This window comes from Cyprinodon tularosa, unplaced genomic scaffold (genome assembly GCF_016077235.1).
Source record: "Cyprinodon tularosa strain WSP-4 unplaced genomic scaffold, ASM1607723v1 ctg10, whole genome shotgun sequence".
NCBI lineage: Eukaryota > Metazoa > Chordata > Actinopteri > Cyprinodontiformes > Cyprinodontidae > Cyprinodon > Cyprinodon tularosa.
The window spans coordinates 2,506,162-2,532,733 of NW_024037782.1; the positions used below are offsets into that span (position 1 = coordinate 2,506,162).

At 37.7% G+C, this 26,572-nt stretch overlaps 2 protein-coding genes across 5 annotated transcripts in view; both read right to left on the bottom strand.

The window, feature by feature from the left end:
* Positions 1-968: 968 nt before the first annotated feature.
* On the bottom strand, positions 969-15,191 carry inka2 (inka box actin regulator 2). 3 transcript variants are annotated; one of them, XM_038301918.1, is made up of 2 exons: positions 14,816-15,191; positions 969-4,055 (listed from the first exon to the last, which is right to left on the bottom strand). In XM_038301918.1, exons 1-2 carry the CDS (start codon positions 14,885-14,887, stop codon positions 2,802-2,804), a joined length of 1,326 nt encoding a protein of 441 aa, XP_038157846.1. In that variant the 5' UTR covers positions 14,888-15,191; the 3' UTR covers positions 969-2,801. The 3 variants fall into 3 exon arrangements, with proteins under 3 accessions (XP_038157846.1, XP_038157932.1, XP_038158006.1); XM_038302004.1 differs by lacking the exon at positions 14,816-15,191 and adding an exon at positions 5,368-5,493; XM_038302078.1 differs by lacking the exon at positions 14,816-15,191 and adding an exon at positions 5,363-5,481.
* An 8,848-nt stretch (positions 15,192-24,039) lies between these two features.
* The window catches only part of LOC119794539 (potassium voltage-gated channel subfamily D member 3-like), a 117,857-nt gene continuing 115,324 nt past the window's right edge, over positions 24,040-26,572 (bottom strand). For both annotated transcript variants that reach the window (XM_038302248.1, XM_038302170.1), the window contains one exon: positions 24,040-26,473. In XM_038302248.1, the coding sequence (XP_038158176.1) occupies positions 26,236-26,473 (238 nt within the window). In that variant the 3' untranslated portion in view covers positions 24,040-26,235. The remainder of the gene's footprint in view (positions 26,474-26,572) is intronic.

The window sequence follows — 26,572 nt, forward strand, 5'->3', positions numbered from 1 at the left end:
TGAAACTATAATTTTGGCTTTTGAAAATGAAGCATAATTTGTCTGCTTACAGAAAATGAAGCAACACAAATCAAATAATTTTGTTGATAAGCTCTCACAATTCTAATTTTCACTAAATTCAGCTTATCTGGTCCCAGGCGGCTGCGGCAGCAGTCTCAGCAGAGATGCCTAGACTGCCTTTCAGCTCCTCTGAGTAAAGGCTGAGGGTTTTAACTAAACTTAAACTGCGTTATGAAGCCTGAAGACTAATTAATTAATAATTGAAGTAAAATAGTTAAAACATTTTTTTGACTTCTGCTCCTTTTTTTTCTAGCTGCACTCATATTCTGCTAGTGTCTTACAGTAGGGATTGCAAAGCAGAACTCTCTTTGACATTAAGCTAGGCTGCCTTACACAGTTACACAGCCCCCCTTTAGTAACCTAGTAAAGACCCATGCCGTTTGAAAGCGTTATTTTCATTGATTTTATGTTATATACAAAACGGAAAAATACTGAGGTCTTGACCTCGGTGTCCTCAATGGTAGCGACTGTCATGTATGTGAATACTTTAGTTCAGCAGGGATGGGGAAAATGGTCAGAGTTAATGGTAAGAACATGTTTAATGCAATGCAAAGCATTTGCAAGGATCTTTATGAGTGGAATCTGTAAATATATATGCCAAGTATATTATTTTATACTTTTATAACTGATTGTTTTGCAATTTAAGCTTTAATAAAAAAATATGCTGCATGTGCACTACTACTACTAAACAGATTTTTTTCTTTTCCCTGATTCTTATATTAAATAGCAGGAAAACCAAAAACATACTGCCAAATGTTATTGTTTTATCTTTACCTCTACTCTTTGATATATTACATTAGTTACAGTTAATGTTGATTGAAATTAGCAAAAAAAAAAAAATGTGTCAGGAGACAGTGGTGTATAAATTCTCTAAAACACACAAAAAAATTAAAACACAGCCAGAAATATTACTCTCTGTAAAACAGTTTTAATTTATGAAAGTCACAGACAGATTTACAGCACAGGACATAAGAACAATACAAATGGTTCGCAGAACCTCGATGAAAAATATTAACATTGCAAAAACTAACAACCATGAACATTTTAGCAAGAAGGAATAAATGTTCAATTTACAAAGACAAACTGAGTGATTTAACATCTCAGACTGCTGCACTTTGTGGTGCGACTGTAGTAGCAGAATATGTGTGTGTCCCTGTGGGTGTGTGACCCTCTGAATGTGCAGAACATATTGACCTGAATACTGAGACTATAAGCCATATGGATCTTCTGGCCAAGACGCTAAAAAGACCTCTGAGGCCTAATCCCTGCTCACTGAGTTGCTTGGTCTGTTACCCCATTTAAAATTAAGCAAAATAAAATATTCTTTATCCATATTAAGTAAAGAGCCTCAGATTGTCCTTGCAAAACAGTAGCACTCTATTATAAGCAGAGTAGGCAGTGTCTGTAATCCTGAGGGGGGATTGTGAAAGAAGATTGTGGTGATTTTTATGACAGAAGAAAACAATACACTAAATCCAATGACTGTGGCATTCTTCACATGTAATTCTTTAAGTGTGTTTTAAATATTCATATTTGCACAGAATGGAATAATGGAAGTCATGCAACAGCATATTATAGTAAATGCTGATTATTGCTGCTGTTTGGTCTGTGATAAGATATGTACAAAGTTCTATACATTAGGTTTGTTAACTTCACCTTGATGAGTGCTGGTCATTTTTTCCAAAATTTATTATTTCAGTTCTCTCACAACCCAGAGAACAGCCTCTCATTATCCCTTTCATTCATAAAGCTTTGGGATTAATCAGGCTTGTTCTGCAACTTTTTTCAAGCTTCAGACATGCTTTCAATAGTAACTAAGATACCAGATGGCTGCTGGTTATACAGTGGTCATGCTTGGGTGTGTCATCTTTACCCCCTTTTGCTGAAACAACACTGTTGGCAATGCAATAGGGAAAAGTGATTCTGGGTATATTGAAACCCAGCTCAACACTATTCATTCAAGTGCAGACTTTGAGTTAAGCATACACCATATTATGTCAGTCTGGGTAAAGTTAGATCCAAGGCGGACTTTGCTAACATATAATAAAGATCAATTGAAGTGTGGCAGTGTTTATTTGAGTTGTTTTCTTATGTATTTTTCCTGAGCAGAAGGAACAAAGCTAGTCCAGTTTAACCTGACTATCAGAACCTTTTTGGAAACAGAAGAAAACACTTTAAGTGCATTCAGTTCAAACTGTCAACAGCCTCATGTATGAAACGTGGAACAATGTAATATGACTACTGTTGGTTGCTATTCATAGATGCAGAGGAGCAAGTGCAGTCATGTCCGGCACTGTAACAATGAAAAATGTTGGTTGTAGTTTTTTTTAAGTATCTGGTGACATTCTGAAAAGGATGTTTGTGTCAAAGTACCATCTTCTGCAGCACCCAGATGGTCCAATCATACATGCACACGTGCAAAGACTTCTGAAACATACAAAACATGAGCATAAAACTTGAAGACTCACTCACACTGCAGCACATTTTCAGTCATTCACAGAACACAAGGTTCTCAGATTGTCATACAACATGTTGCCCTGATAATCACTCAGTAACAATGGAACATGTGCTGGAAGAGCTTGAAGTGTACCACTTTATTTCTGAAAGACATAATTATACCCAGCCTCTTGGTTATCCTTCTATTCCCTCCCTTCCATTGCAGCCGTATACACCAACCCCCCCAGCACCTGTCCCAAAGTCAGTCTGGCAACATTGGAAGCCTTTTGGCTCGAGACTCACTGTTAGACCCACACAGCTGTGTTATAGTCAAACAAGGGTTGCCTTTTCTCCAGACCCATGTCTGGCTGCCGCCTGTCTAAGTAAATCCCTGGGAATGGTTGCTGGTAAAACTGGGGGTAGGGCTCATACTGTTGCTGTTTCCTTTCTGCTTCAACTAGATGTGGGCATGGCCTGCCTTTGCCCTGCTGTCCGTTTGCCCAGAAGGGTAGATAAAAACTGCCTTTGGAAACCTTAGGAGCCACCTTCTTGGGCCTTTTGAAGAGGTCACTCTCAGGCAGTTCAGGAGCCATCCAGCCAGGCCTCTCTTTGAGAAGCTTGTCCCTGTCGGGCCGAACGCTGCGTAGAAACTTCTTGAAGATGTTCGTAGTAAGCGAGAACTTCCTGCATATCTCTTGTGAGCGGCTGAGGCGCAGAGGGTGGGCTGGTGTGTCTGGTCTGTCTTCTTCTTCCACTGTCCTCTCCTCTCTCCTCTTTGCTTTTTCTTCAGCATCCTCTCTCTCGACCTCAGGCAGGTCAAGCCAGTTGCCTACGAGGTCTGCAAATACGTTGTCCCCAAGCACCAGGGGCTGACGGTTTCGGCTACGGCTCATAAGTGATGATGTCCAGTCACTGGCATCGTCTGCGCTGTCCTGGGAGTAGTCACTGTCCAAGGATGGCCCCTCCCTGGAGAGACTGTACAGGATGCCAGGCAGATCTACCACCTGTGCATGACGGGGGGCCTGAGAATTAGGGTAGGGTTCTTGTGGTGGGTTTCCCACCATTGGTCCATAAAAGTCTACCTGAGGGGCAGAGTAGCCAGACCACCTCTTTGGTATTGACTCAATATTGTTTTCACTTCTTGCACTTGTTCCACTTCTTTCACTTCCACTCTCACTCTCTGTCTCCAGACTAGAAGCTGAAGAAGAGAAGGTTCCCATAGTGCTTCTGTTTCTGGATGAGGTCTGATCATCCCTGCTGAAGGAGTTTCTGCTATCTATGGACATCCTCAGACTTGGCACAGGACTGCTGTTGGCCTTCTCTGGGAAATTTTGTCTCACAACTGACTTTTTCTCTTCATTTAGGCCTGAAGCTGCACCAGCTGATGGGTTAGGATGGATGGTTGCAGAAGAATGGGGGATTCCCCTGTTAATCGGTCTTCCTGATATGTCAAGACTTTCCAGGGCAGTCTGGACCTGAAGTAGCTTGAGTTCTTGAAGAGCTCCCATCATTGAATTCATCTGAGCGTGTAGGCCATCTCCTGCTTCTCTCATAGAAAGCTGATAAGGAGACAGAGAAAGCAAAAAAAAATAAGTATGAGAGGTTAAACACAACAAAACCTTTATTTTCAGTCTTTAATAGTAACTGTGTCTTGCTAAAGGTTTCAATTCAATTTCGATTTAGTTTATTTATATAGCACCAGTTCACAACATGTCATCTCGCACATCTCGAACTTTACAATTCAACCAGATCATACAGTCAAATTGATTCAAAGTTTTCTATCTAAGGAAAACCAGTTGGTAATCAACTCATTAACTCAAAGGCAATCCCTCACATGGAGATTACTTGAGATCTTTCCTATGTTTTTTACAAAACACACACATTGTCATATTCTTTCATCAATTCTCATCCTTTGGATCATTTTCTTCCAAACCCTAGCTAAGCACAGAAAATACTGGAAGAAAACTATTCACAGAATAGACTGAAGCTGGAAACACATGCTTTTGCATTCAGTATTAAACAGAGAATCACTATACACTATGGAGGGAAGAATTTGTATCCATATCATGGAGTATGAGCACAAAGGTTTGACTCTGCTGGATCAACCCGCTGTCTTGCTTTTGAGTTCAAAAGTGTGGTGATGTGACCTAGTCTTGGTATGACACTATTCCATATGGCCTGCATATATGAGTATCCAACTGCTGAAAGCTGCAAAGCATGGCGGTTTCATTTTTTGTTTTTACACACTCTTTCTCTCTTTTTTAATCTTCATTTTTTTCTCTCTCCTTCCATCTGTTTTGCCACGTTCTCGCTTGCTAATTTGAGCCACCTTTGTTCTCTCTAATCCAGAGCTAACAATATACTGTCATCCTTTATCCTGCTCCTTTTCTTCCTGTTCTCCTGTGCTTGTGCCATGTGACTTGGACTGACTGCCTCCTCCTGAGGGCAGATTAAAAAAAAGCCCAAATGTAGCACCCTAACTTGTGCCTGAACTTGCAGGCATGAGTTGATGCAAACTTTCCTTGGGGAATTTCAAATTTCACTTTTAAACTAGGCTTTATGTTGTCATTGTGAGCAAGCAGATGCTGCCAAAAGCAACAACGTGCTGATGACTCACCCTGCAGGATGCCCATCCCCACTTTTAAAAAAATAATAAAGATTCGGTGGGAGGATGAAGGCAAGCATGCAAAGAATAGCAACAGCATGCCAAACTGTGGGAAAAGTTTACACGAAACTAGAGCAAACTGTCATCCATACAAATTAAACCTCCAACGTAAAAACAATAAACTCCTGTTAACTGAGGTAGCTATCTACTGTGAACAGAAATAGCTTAATGAAGTCTAGAGTAAAAACTACAAAAACCCACCTTACCTCACAAAATGGCAGATACAGATATCCCTGTCAGTCTACACTTCAGGCAGGCGGTCAGTGTCGCTCACCATTCAAACTGTTAAGTCTGCCCCTGTATATATATCCTCATCCAATCCAGAGTCACCACTGGATTTCACAGCCAATCAGCTCTGCCTGTCTGGACTAAAATCTGCATAAGAGGGAGGTGATGGAGGTGGTCAGCCAGGCGGAAAAGCATAGACAATGAGATGGGTTTGGGAGAGCGACAGCTAGTGAGAGGTTGTGGTGAGAGTCAGCCGGATAAGCAGTAAATGGAGGGGGGGGGTTAATGGGTAGGGATACCTCACCATATGTTTGGATGTCCAAGGGAAACTGTTGATGGATTTAATTATGAATGATACCATAAGAACAAGGGGGTGTGGGGGGTAAAACAAGGACAACACCAGCCTGTGATATGTATTCCATGGGGAGCAGTGGTTCTAACCTCAGGTTGGAAAGAAAGAGAAAAACAACTTAAAATAAAATGAAGGTTAAGTAGGAGAGTAAGGGTGGTTACTTATTTAGTTTGAAATTTATTGAGAAATGAACAAATGCACAAATCTATACAATGTTGTATAAAAAAGAAAAATGTATCCACCAATAATTAACCTATGGACAGAACTACCTAATGCTATTTTTAGAAGTCATGACTTCAAATATTGATGATCAGCCGATTCCTAATTTCTTAAAAGTGTTTAAATTTTGTTGACCTAGGCTGCCAAAGTTGGATGCTACGTTTAGGGCCATTAGAAAATTGCACTGCACAGCACATCTATATTTTGGTAAATGGCCTGTACTTATATAGCCCTTTTTCAAGTCAGGAGACTTGACCATAGAGCTTTACACTACATTCAGTCATTCACACACATATGGCCCGCACTGATGGTGGCAAACTACATTGTAGCCACTGACAGAAGCGAGGCTGCCATACACTTGCACCACTGGTCTCTCCCACCACCATCAGTAGGCAATGCAGGTGAAGTGTCTTGCCTAAGGACATAGCGACACTCCTGCACCCAACGCCAATGTCGCATATCAATTTTCATAAAGCACTTCACTTTATTTCTGTTTATTCTTCTGGTTGAAAAGCTGCGTGCTGATCTTCTGTGCTGTTTTTAGCAGCAAACTGGCTACAACTGAGTGCAAAAAGAACATAGAAGTACATATGAACAATCAAGACTAATGTTGATTGTATCCCGATTTTCTAAACCTTGAATATTATTATTTGCTTGTACCGAGAAGTTTGAAAGATGTTTACCATTGAAATAATTGCTATAATATATAACAAAAATCAGATAAGGATTTGAATATTCTTAAACAAAACAAACAAAAAAAAAACTCAGCACAAGACTTGAACAATGTATAAAATCCAGTTTGAACCCTCTGACTACCACCTACTGTAGCATAACACATATGAATGGGATCATGAAACACCTTGAAGATCGGATAATAAGGCCATTAAGGCACAAGCTGGGAACAAAAGCCTCTGAGCTTCCTGCTGGTATGCTGTACTAGGCAGTGAAGGTACATGTAATTAGCACAATCAGGTTGTCTCTCGTCTTTTTTTCTTCAACATATGGCTGACTTCATTAGCTATGAGCGTCTCTGTCCTGGGAGAGGCACAGAAGGAGCAGATAATCACAGTTTACTTAACTCCACATCAAACATCAACAAACACAAACACAAACAGCTCTGATCAGTGGGATCTGCAGAGGCACAAATGGGTCTTTGGTAAAGTTGATGCAAGGATCAGCAGAGTTACTGCACTCTGCCAGTGAAACTTCTCAAATCTATTAAATCTGTTTTGGAAATATTATATCTAAAGCCATCTGTTTTCATGCAGTCTAAAATAACCACACCTGTCTAAAACTAAAACCGAAACACCATGAAGCTAAAGCATAATTTCCAAAATGCAGGCATTTTTTTAGACAGTATTTCTATTCTAATTTAATGAATAATACTGAACTCTTCAAAACAAGTAGTAAACCAAGCCCCATTATGCCAACTAATTAGGGGTGCTTATTAGCTGCCATTTCAGAGCTGAACTTTCTGGCCCAAATATGTCAGACTTTTCAACCTGCATTCTGATATTTGCTCAAGAGGCTAAAGAAGCAATTTTGGAATAATATCCTGCAGCAGTTTCTTCTTTTAGCACGAACGTCACAGACATTTTCAAAAGCCGTTATGATCACAATGTGTGAATCAGCTGAGGGGCCTATTAGGAACAAGACATAGAAGACCTGACAGGACCTATAGAGGTTACTATATTAAGAAAGGAGCATAAATCTGTCAAAGCTTGTTAAATAAGTGAATAGGAATGAAATTTGGCTGCTGGAAATCTCACCCCGAAATGCCTGCATCATTGAGACAGTCTTGCAAAGTTTAGTTAAGTCTTCTTTATGAACTTAAGCCCCCAAGTATTTTGCTGATTTAATCCATCAAGCATATATTTCTGTGAAAAGATCTTTTTTTAAAAGCCCAGCCGAGCCAGTCGACCCCACTTCTTCAGGCTGCCGTGGAGTCAACCAAGCGCACATAATTGGCAATCAAGAATAGAATGCTTCAGTGTTTGAGGACAAAGGCTGCTGGAATTAAATTAGTGCAGAATGAAAGCTTGTTAAGAACTTCTGAGCCCTTTTTTTAAGTACAAGGTTTTTTTTTTTTTTTATTGTTTTCAGGTATTAAGAGAGCATACCTGTAAAGACTCATCAAGAACACTTTAGTATGGATGCAAAGAGCATTAATAAAGCAATACGCCTCTTTTCATAGTGAGGGCACGGATCCAAACATGTCCAGGCATGTCCCATTTCAATGAAAATAGTGTATTTTTTAATAGTGGCGATTGCATGTAAATTTACTGATATGGAGCACTTTGAAAATGAAGTAAATATAAGCTGATATGGTGTCAGATTTGATGTTTTTGGCAATAAAATACAGGCTTTTCTGTGTTGTTATCTGTTATTTGCTGCAGGGGAGTAAACACAGAGGCCAAGTATATCAGCTCCAAATAGGTCTTCCTGTTTGGAAGGAGCTGACCCAGCATATTTAATGCACTCCACCCTCCCTCTACATACAACCAAAAATTAAAAATGAATGGTGAGCCTGTGTGGGTCAAAAACAGGAATGGACTATCTGTCCAGGGGACACAGAGAAGGTCTCTGTGGCTGTGGACGGCCCTGGGGTTATGATGAAGCATTGCAACACAGCCTTGCAGCATTCATTGAAATTAAATAAATTACTGTGCACACAAATGCCTCTTTGGTGATGAAGGGCTTTAGGGTGACTCTGGTCTGGATGCCCCAAGGGTCATAATTTAGAAGAGTCAAAAGCATGAATCATGTTGAGGAACAGAACATGGGACCCAAATGTCTCTTGCACAAAGCTTGGCAGTTTGGGAATAGAGGGTAGTCTTTGTCCAGAGCTATCAGCTGTAAATTAGGCTTGTAAAAAGTATCTTCAATAAAGTTTGAGCTGCAATCATACATTTAGGGAAAGATCCATACTTCTTGTAGTTTAAAATGTAATTTTAATCAATTTTCGGCAAACCAAAAACACACACAATATTAGCGATGTCAGGAATTTAAATGGAGTCAACACCTCTGACCTGTTATTACTCCTCAAACCATTCCTGAACTGTCTCTGCTCGATGATTACTTTCTGACATGTTTTATTTAAGAAAAAAACAACACTAACTTATTTAGCAGTTTAAACTACAGTAACTTATATGTTGCTTCAGACAACAATCATCCCTCTGTGTATGTAGCAACCTATTCAGACCAGGAATAGCTCACATGGGCTTGTAGACACCCTGCTGTCATCTATTTATACCAGTTTAACCCTTGTCCAAATTGCTTCTCCCTGCTTCTAAGACATCAAGATGGAAAACAATGTATTGCCCACCTGTTTATAATCACACAGAAAGCTGAAGCCCTAACAGTTATTTAACAGTTTGCAATCGTTCATAAACTTGATGAAAAAAAAATTTATGCAGCAAAGTGTCAAAGAGAAAACCATAGAGGAGGGAAATATGAACATTTCTGTGCAACACATAAATGGCATCTCCATAGAAGCAGCCATTATGAACGTCCAGCTTAAGCTGAATTTGCTTTAACAGAATATGTTTTTTTAATTGTAATCTGATTCTGTACCAACACAATCATCCACCCCTCGCTGGGGTCGCGAGGGGTGCCTATCTCCAGCTGTCTATGGGCGAGAGGTGGGGTACAGGTCGCTAGTCCATCGCAGGGCAACATAGAGACAATCAGGACAAACAACCATTCACACTAGGGGTGGAATGGTTCACAAAATCCATGGTTTGGTTCGGTTCACGGTTTCGTGGTCACGGTTTTCGGTTTGGTTCGGTATATGTTGATTGTTTCACTGGAAAAAAATCGAAATCTAGATAAGTTGTTTTTTCTTAAAATAAGTATTTGTATTGTATTTGTTCTTGGATTTAGTAGGTAAAAGAGAGATTTTGCCAATGGAACAAGACAATTTACACTTACAATAAGAAAAAAATTGCATTGTCTTATTTCAGGTGCATTTTATCTAATTTTCTTATTTTAAGAGCAAAAATACTCATTTCATTGGCAAACTATATAATTTACCTACTCAAATTAAGGGGAAATACACTTAATTTAAGACATTTCTACTTTCTACTTTTTCCAGTGTACCCCGAAATCCTATAAAAATTAGTGAAAAAAATCCCCAAAAATTAATGAATTGTAATTATTTTTAATGATCCGTAGAAACCCTGGACAGTCCAACCGAACGGTTCGGATGGTTTTCATAAACAGTTCCATCCCTAATTCACAGACACACTCACACCTAAGGAGAATTTAGAGAATCCAATTAACCTAACATACATGTTTCTGGGAGGAAGCCGGAGCACCCAGAGAAAACACAAGCATGCACAGGAAGAACATGCAAACTCCATGCAGAAAACCCAGTTATCATTGCTGTGAACACGTATTTTCTGGGTGGAAACTACAAAATCTAAGCAAAAATAGAATAGATAAAAAGTAACAATCTATATTGCTCTAAAATTAATCTGTTCAGACCCAATCTAAAATTGTATCTGTGGCCCACAACACAGTTTGTGACAGTTTTTTCAAAAACAGGGAGGCGGTTTAATGACTTTCTTCCTGCAAGAGCTTGTTTACAGCATTAGAAGTAATGCTGCTGTAGGAGGCTCATGATGATTCGGATCCATATCATCCTCTTTGGCAGGTGATGTGTGGAGAGCAGGGACAGAGGGAGACTCTTATCTGTTGTCTACTTGGCTTCATATCTACACTGGAAGCAATAGTCGCTACATAGACGTGTGATGGCGCAGCAGTTGACGTCAGCAATGCATGTGTGGGCTGTGAGAGGGCCCGTCCAAGTCCTCTGCGCCATTCTCGCATCAAAAGGATTGTAAGATCACAGAAACACTTTCTAACTGACTGCTGATGACTCTCAGAAAAAAAAAAACACCTTTACTTTCCTGCAGCACTCCTGCCATTTTGAAGTTATTACTGCATTTTCAAGGGTGAGCATATAAAAACAGATTTAAAAACTTTTATTGTCTCAGTGAAAACACAAAGAGAAGGCATATTTCTGTTGCAGTTGATGGTTTTCATTCTCATTTATTGTTTTGATTTTAAGGTGAAACATGTTTTCACCCAGATACTCGGTAAAGCCAGCTGTATCAAAGAACAGATAACACTTTATATCTGAGACCAGGGAGAAGATTTATCTTCTATGTTCCCAGAGGAGAAAAAATAAACAACAACTAAAGCAGACATAAATATCGGGCTTCTTTTATGTGCAAATTAGATGCACAGCTTTAAATAAGTGTAAAGGATTCTTCTTGTTTTCTTCATTTTCTCTAAATATGCTTCCTTTATTTATTGATGCAGTGCTGAACAATTTTAGATTTTCTGAAGGCCAGGATTAAACAGTATTCTTTTGCAAAATGAAATCTCAAGACCTCAAAGCAAAAGAAATACTTAACCAAACCTCAATGACATTAGAAGCCACAAGAAAAAGAGCCCTGTAAATGAAGGAAGGATGAACAGGACTTAACAATGCACCATGTGTGGTCACAGCAGCACAATTATGAACCACTGAACTCCCCCAAGAAAGAAATCTAAACTGTGGCACATCTTGGGTATGGCCATTTAAATCTATGAGCCATAAAAAAACAGGTTATGTACGCTGGCCCGCAGTGATAAACATGCTTTGTTACACGCTTGTGGCTCCGTCTCAAACACAATGATCACCCAGGCAAACCTCGCAGCTGCCACCAAGAGCTGGGCCAATTTTAGCTGAGGGGAAGGAAAGGCAGAGCAGGAGCCACGAGGGAGGAACAAAACATACAGGCTTAGCGTTAAACCACTACCTTGTTTTCTGAACTGTTTTCTGATTCAACGCCCAAAAGGTAACAAAGAAGGTGAAACTCTCCAGAAGGTTCCACATGTTTGGTTCTTTTATTTCTCTTTGAATTAATAATTTTATTCTTGCAGGATTTGGTGTTAAATTCCATAGTGGCAGCTTGGTTTGAGATTCCCTTCAGGTATGAGAGGGGGAAAAAAAGAGGATCAGGAATATAAATCTGCTACAGCAGTGCTGATAATGAAACACTCTGATCTGTGTTTAACTGTCTGAAGTAACGTTGCTAGACAGGTGTGAACCCCACATTTAGACGGCATGAGTCAGAAATATGCCAGTGTTTGTATTTTCATCTCTAAGTAGACAGGAAGAGCTTATTCTTTATTTTTTTAATGACTTTGTCTGCTTAAAGAAAAATGATTCATGCATGAGTTTTAAAAAAATCTTTGTTTGCATAGCAAATAAAAGCCTGGGTGAATGAGAAAAGTGATGTTGACAGACTTTTTCTTAAGCAGAAATATAAAAAATGAGGACATACTAAAAGCATCTGTAAGTAAAAAGTTATTAGTAGATTGAGTTTAAGATAAACCTAATATTAAAACTTTTGTAGGGTGATTTTATATAAAAATAGGGCCATGATTTTCACAGAGTGTGTGATTGTAATTTATGTTAAAGCTTTAATTACCATGCTCACAGTTCTAGTATTTGAAACCACAGGCTCAACAATCTTGGCTTTCCAGTTTGGCAGTACTGTTCAATGCTGAAACACTCTTATGGGAAAAAAAAAACATAATTATTGTGGTTATTACTGAATCTATCTAACACTCAGAAACACAAGACTTGTTCTTCATGAATTACACAAAGCTAAAGTGTCTTAGAAGTAACTTTTATCTGATAAATAACTGTATTAAAACCAAAACTGAAATACAAATTAATGTACAGCCATATATCAGTTTTTTTTTATCAACTCTGTAAATGATGTCACTTTTATGAAACATTGATGTTGGTGATCCCAATCTCTTTTATTTTATTTGGTTGTTTCCAATCAGATTTGCAAAGCATGCCTATAGAGCTCAGGAAGATTCCACTCAAGTCAAATTATTGCATGCAGTTTGTTGAATCTCCTATGCAACCTGGGCATTAGATGGTCACCTGAGTTTGACTACACTGCATTCAGAAGTGGTCACAAACTGATGAAGCATAGTTTCATCTGAGTCATTCTATATAAATGAACTAGAATAGAGTGAACTTGATTATTTTAAATTAACTTTTTCCTTGTAAAGTGCATTGAGATTACATTTCCTGTAAAAGAGTTACATAAAAAACTAAACTGTGTTGAAAAAACTAAACTGTGCTGTGAGTGTTGAAATCTGATTTGTTAAAAACATGTCTTTATTAATAGTTGAACTCAAGGACATTATTCTGTTTTAAACAGGCAGAAACAAGGACAGGAAGGCTAACAGGGCTTAGCAGATAGTTGTGTATCAAAATAAATTATATTTTAATTTCTTCATGAATTCTACTTAATATTTGCTGGATGTGTTGGATGGATATTTCACCCCCAGCTGCTTACTGCTAGCAAAATCTCATGTGCTCCCTGCACTAAATGGGGAGTATAAAGGGAGAATAAGAGATGAGTTGAAACTAAATGATTATTCAGTTTGATGAAAAGGGTGCTTCTTAAAATTTTGCAACAACCTTATTGAGAATTAAATAATGGTTTCCTCAGCTTCCAGGATGATGTTGCTCAAATGCATTGTAAGCCAAATATGCAGCATTCCAAGTATCAGATGGTAAGATGATGAGGATCAATGCATTTATTAGTGAATGTGCAAAATGAAAAGTATTATGCTAAGATATTAGCATACCAATACAATTCAATGATTCATCATGCATTCAAACTTTAAGCCTGATATAAGGCACATACTTCCCTCGCTTTCAAGTACTTGATGGAGACCAGTCACTGTGAAGAGAACCCTGCCAGGCTTGGCATGGACGCCCCTTATTTTCTGAATAACAGATTGCACCCCACATGGTCCTCTTACAGGAGGACACTGCCTTGATTTTTAACTGGCATCTGCTCTCCGTTCCTCCTGTTTGATACTCTGCATGGCACAACACTTCTCTCCACACTGTTACCAAACTGGGATGAGGCAGAAATGACACAATACATTGCTCTAGCATCAGTGCCCCCTCAAGTGCCACTTCACAGACGTAGGACTAATTTGGAGCCGCCAGTCAAGAAGATTAAACTTCAAACAACACAAAACCATCCAAGGATTTTCAGCAGGCTGGTGGCTGGCCATAGAGAGAGAGAGAGAGAAAAAATAAGCATCTGCTTTGAAGCTGATACCAAATGAGATCTGTGCCAGTTAATGCTTCTTTGAATCTGGCTCCACACAACATCCCTGCCAGATGATTCTGAACGGAAAGGGTTCTCCTCACAAATTGCATATCAAAAAGAGGAAATTGTTGGCAAAACTACAGCTGATATAAAAAAAAAAGCTTGGTCAGAGCACAGATATCAGGATACTGAATAATGGAGTTTAACAAATTCAAACCAGGACACGAGGTTGTAATAAAACTCAATATGACCGCTAGTTTTACTCACACTCCTGAGCTCACAGTAATAAATCTATTACAATTGTGTGAAAAATATTTTAAATGATCATGAATTTACAAACCATGGCAGAGTAGAACCGACTCCTGCTGACATGGAAGAAGGGGGAAACCCTGAGCTCATTAGGGCTTGAAACATCTGCCCCACATGTGAGGCACTAATGTGTGCACATCTCTGATGCTCTTACTGCCTAAAGCATGCAGATGAATCCTGGTTACAGAGCCTACATGCAGATAAAAAAAAGCTGCGACCAAAAACATGGCAGCATTATTTATTTGACACATGGTTTGCAAAAATAAAAACAACAAAACACATGATTGCATTTGGCAAAAATATGGTTTTGATGACATAATAATGTGTGTGTTTAAATAACACACACTGTGTTACAGTCATGTGAGTTAAAAACGCGAAACATGAGAGATGTTGACCATAACCTACCAGTTCTTGCTTCAGTCTCCTCAGACACGCGTCCATATTTCTGGATTCCGGTTTGGACATCTGTTCTTCCATTTGACTTAAACAAAAACTAATTAATTTCAGATAAAATATTTCACCATGACACCACTGTGAACCTGTTTCTCTGGTGCAGGATATGCTATTATTTTTTTAATCAGCGGACAGTCTGGAGAATAAAAAGCGCAAATCCTCCGGAGGAATGCGCGTAATGACGCGGTGGCTGCTGATGACGAAAATATGTTTACTCCAAAAAATGATAATGAGGTCCGTCCGTGTTATAGGTCTGATGGTCCGCTCTCTCTGTGCTGCTGTACAACTGATGGCTTCTCTCCTGTTTCTGTTCCTCCACCTCCTCCTCTAATATTTTACCATTCAAGACAGCCGCTTACGTTACCCATCCAGTTTCCGCCAATAAGCGCCGAGCGAATCTCATTCAAACCAGGATATAGCAGAAATCCATCATTTATCATGAGCAATCTGCATGATCCGCTGGGGCTTATAAAGATTTAAAGGAGCTTTAAAGATGAATACCAAAATCTTTTTTAAATATTTAAATAAAATATTTTAAAAAGTGTAATATATCCTGTAATTATATTTTTACTCATTTCGCTGACTGTTGTTGGAGGAAAATAAAAGAGGATGTTGCAAGAATATCTTTGGCATAGAAGGGGACTATAGGGATAGTTTCCTGGCCACCATCTCTGCAGAGGCTTAGGGAAACACCTGATCCAGGAGCTTTTGTCTCACTGCCTCAGATTCAACATCCTGCAATCTGAAAGGTGTTTATCTTCCCTCAGACAGTGGAGAAATCACAATAGTCCTTTTACAATAAATGCCCCAAGGAAGATCAGAGAAACTGGCATGTCAGGTTTATTCTGGGAAATGTGTTTCACCAAAATAATCTGGCCAGGTAAAATTGAGTTCCATTCAAACTGTTCAAAGCCACTTTCAAACTGTGTTGTGTTAATGAACCATCTCTAAATATATGCTGCTATAGGCTGAGCATGATTGAGGACAAAGGGACCACTTTCTATCACTTTCAGCATCATTACATCTCTATTCTGCCATTTAATCTTTTACTTTCACCTATAACATGTTCTGTCTGCTTTTTCTTTTCATAATAACTCAATTTGGTCTATCACTGTTTGTTTGTGCCTCCATCCAGGATAGAAATAGCAGCTGGGCTATTGTCATCAACACATTTGCTTATAGATGCCAGAGCTGGAAGCTCAGAGCGTAGCCCTGTTTCTTTTACTGTGACTAAATGTGTGTGCTTTCTTTCATGTATTTCATGTCTTTCCTGATGCCGCCATGTAGCTATACAGCTTTGTGTCTTTGCTTCTTTTTTATGTCTGCTTGTTTCCTTTCCTCGTCAGATGGCTTCTTACACTAAGCCTGATTCTGCTGGAGGTTTCTTCCTGTTAAAAGAGTTTTCCTATCCATTGTCTCTGCATGCATGCTCAGAGTGAGAGATTCACCGCAAGTTCATCCAGGAGGAGCATATCTTACAAGTCAATGACTCCATTCAATCCTATGGTTTTGCTTGATAAAAAATGTTAACCAATCTGGATATATTATCTCTGAATTGCCTTGAGATGACCTGTGTGTGGAATTGGCACTATTTAAACTAAATTGAACTAAATATTATCTGATTTTACGTGGCTAGATCAACACAAGTGTAAAAATAAATGCATCAAACTGGCCAACCAGCTTTCAATTTCATTCTCATTATAGATCCCAAGTACTGTTGAGTTATTTATTAGAAATTTGAAAGAAGGTTTAATTCTACCGCAACCCTCCAATGTCAGGTTGCATGTAGGTTTGTACCCAAATGCAGATGCATAATAATGAGTGGTGGCAACAGAAGCATAAATTCAGAAATACCTAAATAAGGAACACAGGAACAAGAACAAGAACAAAAGGGGACCCCGTTAGAGAGGGAATGAAGATAATCCAACAACCAGTAACTGCAGAGGAGCAGTATATAGCCAAACAGAAAAAAGAATGGAGTAATTACCTGATTGGGAGCAGGTGTGGACAGAAGGATCTAGAAGGGAGCTAGGGGATAGGAGACTGGCACAAGGGGGCAACAGAGACTAAACAAGAATACATAAGAACTCATATAAAAGAAGAAAACAACTAGAATGACACAAAATGGAAATTAAACCAATTATCTAGAAAACACAAAATGGCATAAATCAAATAGTTTATGTAAACTCAAAAAGACAACTTAAACAGGACCAAAAAGCCCATAAAGGGCAGAATCGTGACAACCAAAAGTGTTGGGCTAGAAGACCACTAATCAAAGATATTTTAAATAGGCCAGGGGTAACTCTGGAGGAGTGACAGAGATCTTTAACTCAGGTGGAAGAATATGATCACCTTGAAGCTATTTGTAATGCACTTTGTAAGTTTCTTTTCTCTTTTGTACTCAGGTATTTTTGGAAAGAAAACCAATAGAAATCCCATTTATAGTTTGTACGTTTCATACAGGGACACAAAATTCATGTTGAAGAAATTGCCCTTGTTTGATCTAAACACCATTGAATGTATTTGTTTTGTGAAATTCTTTGTCTGGCAGAAAATCATACATATCATCCAGGATAAAACATTTGTATGATAAAGGATGTTTTTTTTGTATCAGACAGTGGATATGCTTATCTTCAGCAAAGACAGAGAGGTAGGTTAAATCTTATTGGATGCAGTTGGAGCTAAATGCAGGACAACTCTCAAAGAAAACCAGTTAGAGAACAGATGAACAAAGAGTCCTATTCCACCAGAATAATAAAATCAAACAAATATCAAAGTGCACTTATGTTTAAGCAAAACCCAGTCAAAGTCCAAACCTAAATCCAATTGAAATTGTGTTAAAAACAATTGGAAATTGGTCTTCACAGGCAGTTTTCATCTAATATAACTACGGTAATCTTGACCTATTTTGTAAAGGAAGAACTTGATGATTGTGTGTCTTTTATATTTGTCTGCCAATTACTCTTACTCTCGCTAATCTTCTAATTTCATAGTTTGTCTAATAATTCAGATGTAGCTCCATGCTTATTGATGTGTTCATTATTTTAGCCCCTAAAGCACAGAGTTGTATTAGGTGTCACATGTAAAGATGAAGCACATCATACCGAGTGATACTGTACCTTTGGTGATCAAATACTTGGACTCTCAGGAACTGCTTTTTGTCATCTGGAAGTTTTAAAATCCATCTCCCTATTCCAGATGTTTTCCAGATGGACACAATGATGGAGACATCCTGTATCTTGCTGTGCAGATGGGGAAAGAATAAATCAGCTGAGCTCAACTCCACTTCTTAGGGAGACTTTTAACAGATTTTGGGTCTGTTGACCTGCATAAACCTCTAAAGGTCTTCCAAGTGACATCTTGCACTAAATGAAACCCCGCTCATTTTGTTTTCTTCTCATCTAAGCAGACAAAATAACAGTTGTCTTCTTAATAATTCTTAATAATTCTCTCTCTCTTAATAATTATTCACTTGAAAGGATTAAAATAAAACAGAAAAACTTATGATAGAAGCACATTTCTATATTGTTAGCAAAGAATATGACTGTGTTATTCAGAGATGCCAGGGAAACAAGGAGGACTCCTCAAGAGATATTAAAGTAAATTTAGAGTAAAGGTTGTGCAACATTTAAATAAAAAAGAAGGGACCGTGTGAACAGAATGGGACATATTTACTGCAAAACTGCAGCCAAACTCCTTTTCCAGAAACTGGATACACTTTTTCCCCACCTTAATTTTTTGTTTAACTTTAAACCCAATTTATTCAGGAAATATTACAGGAAAGACATTAACAATGTTTACAGCATGAATCAGATACCATCTTTTTAGATTCAAAACTTTCCTTTGAACAACTGATTTCCTCATTTCCTTACCGAGCGGTGAAAGCAAACTCATTTGACTGAACTAAATAAAAGAGTGGACTGAACAATGAAAGGTGTTTGTTTAAGCAGAGGTCCTAAACCATAATTGTGCTCAAATATTTAACTTCTGTCTGTAGAACTTTACAGAAATTTGAAGTGCCTTTGATTTTTTGTTGAGCGCTCTTTTTGGGTAAACTACCACAACATGCTGTTTATTGTATAAAACTCTCAATAAATAGATTTGACTGGCATCAAAAGTTCAGACTAGTCCAAATAAATGATTAAAGGTACAAACGTCCTCAGTTTACGGCATAAAAAAATAAGGTAAAGTTTGTGTTTTCTGTAAGTCAAAGCTGAGGCGATGACACACGGGTTTCTACAGACAGGGTTCTCTATGATTCACAGAATAGATTCAGCCTCAGTGTGACCTAACCTGCAGCTGTTTCTTATCCACATCCCTCCATACTTCCTCCAGCTGTCAGCATGAGTACCGCCCTGTAAGGGAACAGCTCCTCAGATCACTCAGCACTAACACCAAAGCAGAGCAGGGACCAGCAACAGAAACTGTCTGACTAGAGATGACTTTATAATCCTTGATGTGACTCACCCAGAGTTAGATTTTGTGTTCAGGCCAAAACTGGATTAAGAAAAGACAGAGAATAATTATGGTTTGCAGTGAAACTATTATATTGCTGGTGAAACTGTATTCTTTAAGTCATAGATACCTTTGTAAAGCCTCTCGCATCCTGTGCATTTTGTGGTAAACAAACACAAATATCTCTGCTGATGCAAAATTAAAAGAAAGAAGTTTAAAACCCAAGACTACTGTTTTAATTATGAACTCATGTGAAATATTTTAATTGGTATTCACTTTAATTATAATGCATTTAGCAAAAATAACCAAAATATCTAATTCGAATGTTAATATACTGTACTGAGAGCTATTACTTTAGATCAGCATGTTGTGATCAGCATATGCCAATGAACATGGGCTTAAACGCAACACATGCAGCTTTTTTTTCTGTTCTATTTCGTTAATTTTTCCCTTTTGAATAACTGAACAGGATGATTCATGATCATATTTTAAACATTATTATTAAGTATGATGATGTAATGGTTACCAGCTGGTACGATAACTGGTAGAAATGCACACTATCCATCAACATTTATGTAATGGAGAATAAAAAATAAAATAAAGATGTAAATTTGAGGTTTTGATTAATTGTTTAGAGATATTCTTAAAATATTCAGAAGAAAAAACTGGTAAAATATGATTTATCATCCATCTGTGAAGTTATGCTTTTATGGATCTGACTTCTTATCCAGGGATAAAGCCACACTGCATCATAGGGCCCACTTTTTAAGAATTCATTATCCCAGTAAGAAAAAAAGTTTGTTTTTTTGGCCTTGAGAGCTGTTTTTTCTACAGTTGAATTCTACATAAGTATCAGACATATTGTTTGAAACAGACAGGTGGTTGTTATTTATTTAAAATTTTTTTCTGAATTTTTATGCAGTATTTAAGGGTATTGAGGTGTGAATGAGATAACTGACTAAGATAAAGGCCAACCCTAGGAATGTCCACAGTGTGTATGGTTCTTTTTGTTATTGTGCTGCCATCTAGAGGTGTATTTTGCCCATTACAGAATGCACAAAAACATGTATTTTACAGTTTTCCTGGAATGAACAGCCTGTCTGTCTGTCTGTCTGTCTGTCTGTCTGTATGTCTGTCTGTCTGTCTGTCTGTCTAAAGCAGCCAGATGTGTGCGTGCTTGCCTCTCAGCTGACTAAGTTTCACTGTTTGAGTCATCTCCTCCTGCACAAGATGATGTCAGTCAGATGGCCACTAATGAAGGGTTTTAAACCGTAGGTGATCATTGGCATTGCACATGTGGTTGAGAAAGCTGACAGCCAAACAACTGGTTTAACAGATGAAAGAGGTATTTCAGAAAGATAACGTGTCAAAGACTTAGGTCACATTTGACCAGGTTTGAATATATCCATTTATATTTCTCTAGTGTTTGTTTGTTCATCAACTCTTTTTTTGGAGAATGATTGTCATCATGCAGGCAAACTTTATTTGCCTCTCTGATGAAGATGTAAAAAGACCCCCCCAAAAAACCAAAAACTACAACTAATATTGATAATCATTTTTATTATATTTGTTATTGCAACTTTTAAACATGGTAATTGAACTTGTCCACTGTATTCAAAACATCCTTAAATGGGCTTCTGCTTAGTTTGCTAGTTGCTGATAAGTATCCTGCTCAGGGTCTGACAGAGAAACTCTGTAGGATTCAAGGAACTTGTAGCCTTTCTAGGATCCAAGTTTCCTTCTCTAACCACTATGCCACAACTCTCTTTAATGACAAGTCCCAGTTCATCACAATCAACACATCTTACCTCATGTTCCCTATCGAAATAATTAGTCCATCATATCATATTTGTTTTCAAAGGATATGGGATTTTATGGATTAGATTACCAATTAAAAGTATTTTAGCCTATTTTGAAAAGTATTAAAACATATATTCCTAATGATTGATTGTTAGGGATTTCTCTTGTTAATGCTTAGCCGATGAATCTAAAAAAAAAAAAAGTTTCACACCTTTGTTTTTTGGTTTTCTGTTAAATCTGTATTATTATTATTATTATCTGTATTATAAGTATTTTTTACAGACAAAGCCCAAGAGATATGCTCATTCACCATGTTTAGCCCTTCGATCCCAAACTGCATGTTTACTGATGGCTCTAAGAGCGAGAGACAGATCCTTTAGTTTTTCAGGCTCCTTTCCCGTGGAACCCAATCCATAATGCAGACACCCAGTCTACTTTTAAGACTAGGCTTAAAACTCTAATTTTATTTTATGAAGCTACTACTTAAGAGTGGCTCAGGTTTCATAGATAAATGACTATAAAGGCTTAGGTGGCAGGGGGGCATGGAAACTGCTTTCCCTCACTCTGCTGCATCCTATTTTTTTGCAGTAGCTCATCAGCTGAGCTGCTGCTGTTAAAATCATGTGTTAGATGATACGGTTAAAGCTGTTCTTCAGGGCTTAGTCCTATTTCTCTCTTACATGTACTATTGGCTGAGATTTTATTGCAACTTAGTGCATTTGCTCTGTTGTGCGCTTGGCCTGAAAACAAGAGTTCTGCAAGTCAAAGACTCAATGCAGTCTGCTAAGTTCTAGAGAGTAAGGCTTTAACTCATCTGTGGGGAGGATTTCATTGGATTTACTCTGTAAGGTGCCAATTTTCTTTTAATTTATTTGAGCAAAACTCAAAGGAGACATACATTTACTACAATGATTATAATTTCAATTCAATTCAATTAAGTTTATTTATAAAGCGCCATTTCACAACATATGTCATGCCAAGGCACTTTTCAAAGACAATTCAACCAGATCATATAGTTGGATTAATTCAAAGTTTTTTTAAGGAGAACCACTTGATTGCATCGACTCATTGACTCGAAGGCAGTCCCTCAAACCATACACGCTTGTAGCGACAGTGGAGATAAAAAAAACTCCCTTTCTGTTTTGTTCTTTGTTTTTTATATATAGGACACAACCAATGTGTTCCTTTTATTTAGATGGAATGGAGAACTGAAATATATCTAAAATATGTGCAGCAAGAATCTGACAAGGGAAGAAGGATGAGGTTTGATTTTTGTGACAGATTTAATTTTTCTCTGGCACTTTATAGCTGTTATAACAAACAGACACAATCTTGTTATCACATTGAACAGACAGGAAAGTTAAGATTTGAAAGGATAAAATTATAAGAAAAAGCACAAACAGGAATGCCAAGGCTTTTAAAAAGTGACCCAAATGATGCTTTTGAAGGTTAATCTTTCAGAAAAGGATGGATATCATTGGTCACTTTAGCATGAGGACAACACCTTCTGCTGCAGAGGGTGGTGCAGGATGTCTGAAAAAGCATTAATGTAAAAATACTGTTCCAGCTGTAACTGAGCCATAACAAGTATAACTCAACCAACTAAATCAACAGTGTCAAAAAAAAAAGAAAAAAAAAAAGAATTTTCATATTCTTTAAAGTGGCAGAAGAACTTTGAGCTTTTCACAGAAACTGGAAAAAATTTCCATTTTGGCAGTTTTATCTATGATATGGCAAAACACAGAAAAGAAACATAGAATACACCGACACAGCAAAAACACCTCCACTTGATGATTGATTCAAGACATTAAAAAATTCAAGCAGAATTTGCTACTGCAAACCAAGCACACAAACAGAAATTATCAACACAGTTTGAAACAAATAACTACATCACACTTGGCAAATACTCACAAATTAGCTGAAAAAAAAAAGCTCAAAAGATAATTTTTGTGCAGTTGACAAAATGAACAGATCAAAATTCATGAGTTTTCCATCTTTTTCTTTGTTTCAATACTGCCATCTGTCAAAAACATCTGTGACATAAATCATGGCACATTTTGAGTCTTTACTCACTTGTTATCTTTTAAATGTCCTTCTTTCTGCGGTCGTTTATACATTTTCTACAGCATAACTAAAATTATGTCTAATCTGCTGCCCTTTGAGAACTCCTTGATGTTGGCTAACAAAATGAAATGAAAAAAAACTTGGCAAAAGCAGGGAGTTTATTTGCATTTAATCTTTCTTGTTCACAGTTCATTCTTCTTTGAGATTCATTTGTTTATTGTTTTAGCAGTTCACTTGCTTTGGTAGATATAAATCTGTCCTAGGTTTAATAGACCAGGAAACTGGACTAAAAACACAGCATTTGCTGTTAAAAGTTCTTGCGGTGACACAAACCTTTTGGTATGTTTACAATGATTCACTGATCATTCAGCAATAGTAATAGTGTCCACCTTACCCTTATATAAAATGATCATTTCAAAACTTATAGTGGTTGCATATTGGAATATGAAATGAACATTACTTTATGAATGGTATTGTTTTTTTTCACTGTTTAACTGTTACAAGCCGTATGCAACGGAATGTCGTTTTGTATACTGTGCATACAAGATAACAATAACGTTTGTCTAAGTCTAAGAATATAGGGAAGAGCTTAAATTCCAGATCTATCTTATTAGGAGGTTGGTTGCAGCAGAATTGGATTAGATGAGTGCCTAAAACAATTGTTTTTCTGCGTCCATAATAGTTCCTGTCCAAGAAACAGCAGGCTACCCTAAACTATGGTGGGTGACATGTTGTTCTTATTCCTTGAGAGTTCAGCAAGCACCAGAATCATCTCCTCTTGGGAGGTATGTAACAAAAAGGTGTTGCCACCAGAATGGCAATGGAGGTGGTGGTGCATCTGCACACACAGTAAAGCAGAAAAATTTGCCTCTTCTTTCAAAGACAAAGGTTAAGTTCAGACTGTAGCTTCATGTCATCAATGCACATCATGGTGTTTTTTTCAGGAGGGTGAAGCACAACCCCCAGAACACAATAAGTTGGATTTCAAGAAGGAATATGATATAATTTAATCATTCATTAGACAAAAATGGGTCATCATTAGTCAGAACTTTGACCAGTAGCAGACATCATGTATGGCAGAAGCAGCTGAAGTAAAAACTTCCATGAATAATGACTCTTACAACCAATGAAATATGTTTAGTTGTTTGTCAGATCATCTAGAAACATGGTAAAAATGCTGAAATCACAAATTGTATCATTTGTGTCACTGCAAAAGCAACAAAAATCTTTTGGCTAGTCAAATTATAATTTTTTTCATTCTTCTCGCCTGCAGTAATCACATATTTGGGACATAGAATTGCTTGTTTTAATGCATTGTAAAGAATTATACAGAATTCAAAAGGAACATTGTTTGACCCTGATTGGACACTAAAGGTACCAAAAGAGGTTTAAAAAAGTTTAACATAAACTTTTAGGTCAGCTTTCCCCCCAATTATTATCAGATTATATGACCTTACATTTTAGAAATATATCGGCTAACGAAGTATCATTCAAAGGTAGAAACAAGATCAACAACTGCAACCAATCACTTAAAAAACCTCAAGCATCAGAGCTGATGATCAGTAACATATATTATAAGTCCATACATTGTTTTTTGAATCTTTGAAATATTTCAAGCCAATATTCACTTCAATGCTTTTGTTAAAAATTTATAAAACATTACAAAAAATAACTACACAGTCAAGAAACAATCATTTCCCACTTTAGGGACTTTGTCAATCTTATTTTATTTTTATACTTTATACTTTAAAACCGCAGATTTTGACATCTACTCAGATACCCTGAGTGCATTTTGAAAAATCACGATTCATTTATCAAAGTATCGACCCAAAATAACCTGACCCTGTGATGAAGGAAAAACTCCTGACTTTCTTTAAATTATTACTTGACAGTGATAAACCCAATTTTTGTAAACTAAATTCAGTTTTTACAAGCTACACACCTATGCCTGATTACTGCCAGACCTGTGGAAGCAAAAGATCATGTTGATAGAACCTATTGGACAACATGAAGTAGGAGAAACGATCTTAGGAAACAAAAATCATACCCAGATTTCCAAAACATTATTTAGAGAGTACAATGCAACTGGTCACAAAAGAGCCCAGAACAACAGCTAAAGTGAAGGTAACTGTTGGCTTCCACTTGAATCCTACATCGTTGAATACTAGTCTGACTAAAATGCAATATCACAGACCATAGTTTCTCCCAGCAATGTGAGGGACTCATTTTTTGATGACAGCTGTTGCTGCAAAAGCTGGGACAAAAAGTAATTAGATTTAGAAGGCAATTACTTTTCATATTAACTTTTATCTTTGATAAAAGTGTCTGAAATAGCAAAAGTAGAAGAAATCTAAGGAGCAAACACTTCCTCAGTACTGTTTACTGTAGCAGACATGTCTGTAAATCTAAAGCTCACTTCTTTGCTTCATTTAATATAAAGTATTTAGAGTTTAGTAAGACCTTTAAACTTGGATGATTAACATGGTTAGATTCAAGCTTTTACCAACACAAAATCACTGTTTTAATAGTCAACAGTTTTGGGAAAAATGTGTTAAAAGAATACAGGCGGTGTAAAATATATCTTTGAGCCAAAAAGTACTTCAACACAACGAGACAAAGCACAAACGAGAGCAATAAAATTACAGTAAACACTTTAAACATCTTTATCTGTCTTTAATATTCAAAGCCAACAAATATTGTAATAAGTTCATTTTAACCTTACTGTTTGTGACGTATTGTCAGCCTTTGTCGTGACTCTTACTGCACTTTTTTTTTCTTCTTTTTACCTGCAAGACGTCTGCTTTTAGAAACTATAAGAAATGCAGCAAGTCTCTTCATATCTACAGTAATTACACAAAATGACAAGTGTGACATTCTCAGTTCAAATCTCTAAAGTTCACGAGTGATGTCTCCATAATTCTGAAGTTTTGCTCTGTGATTGCCGACACTGTGAGCAGGGGACGCAGTGCATTCAGCAAGAATAACTGTTGCTTTACCCCCTCGGTCCCTTCTCTGCCTCCTGCTGAGTAAAGTTAAAGCAGCCCGGCTGGGAATCACAAAGCTGAGACTTTGACAATGTTGGTACCAGCTGAGCTTGTTGTGGTCTGAATGCTTGGAGCTGCTGGGTGACCCAGAGGAGGGGGCGGCCTTCTTTGCGGCGGCCCGTGGAGGCCATCGGCATCAGGGGTTAAAGCGGGGGGCGTAGGGAGGCTGATGATGGCTGTGGTGATTCGGCCACTTTTACAGTTGATCCTGTTGCTCTCATTAGTTCTCAAGTTGAGGTTTGAACGACTTTCAGAGGAGAAGAAAAAAGAGATGATTAATGATTGCCTGAGATTCCAGCTCCGAAAGCTGTTAGTGTTTTCTGTTTTACTTTAGTGTAAATGCAAT

Coding starts and splice junctions, on each gene's coding strand:
- inka2 (XM_038301918.1), bottom strand. CDS start 14,887: ATGGAAGAACAGATGTCCAAACCGGAATCCAGAAATATGGACGCGTGT. Junction 4,056..14,815: donor GGAGACTGAAGCAAGAACTG/GTAGGTTATGGT, acceptor TCTCCTTATCAG/CTTTCTATGAGAGAAGCAGG.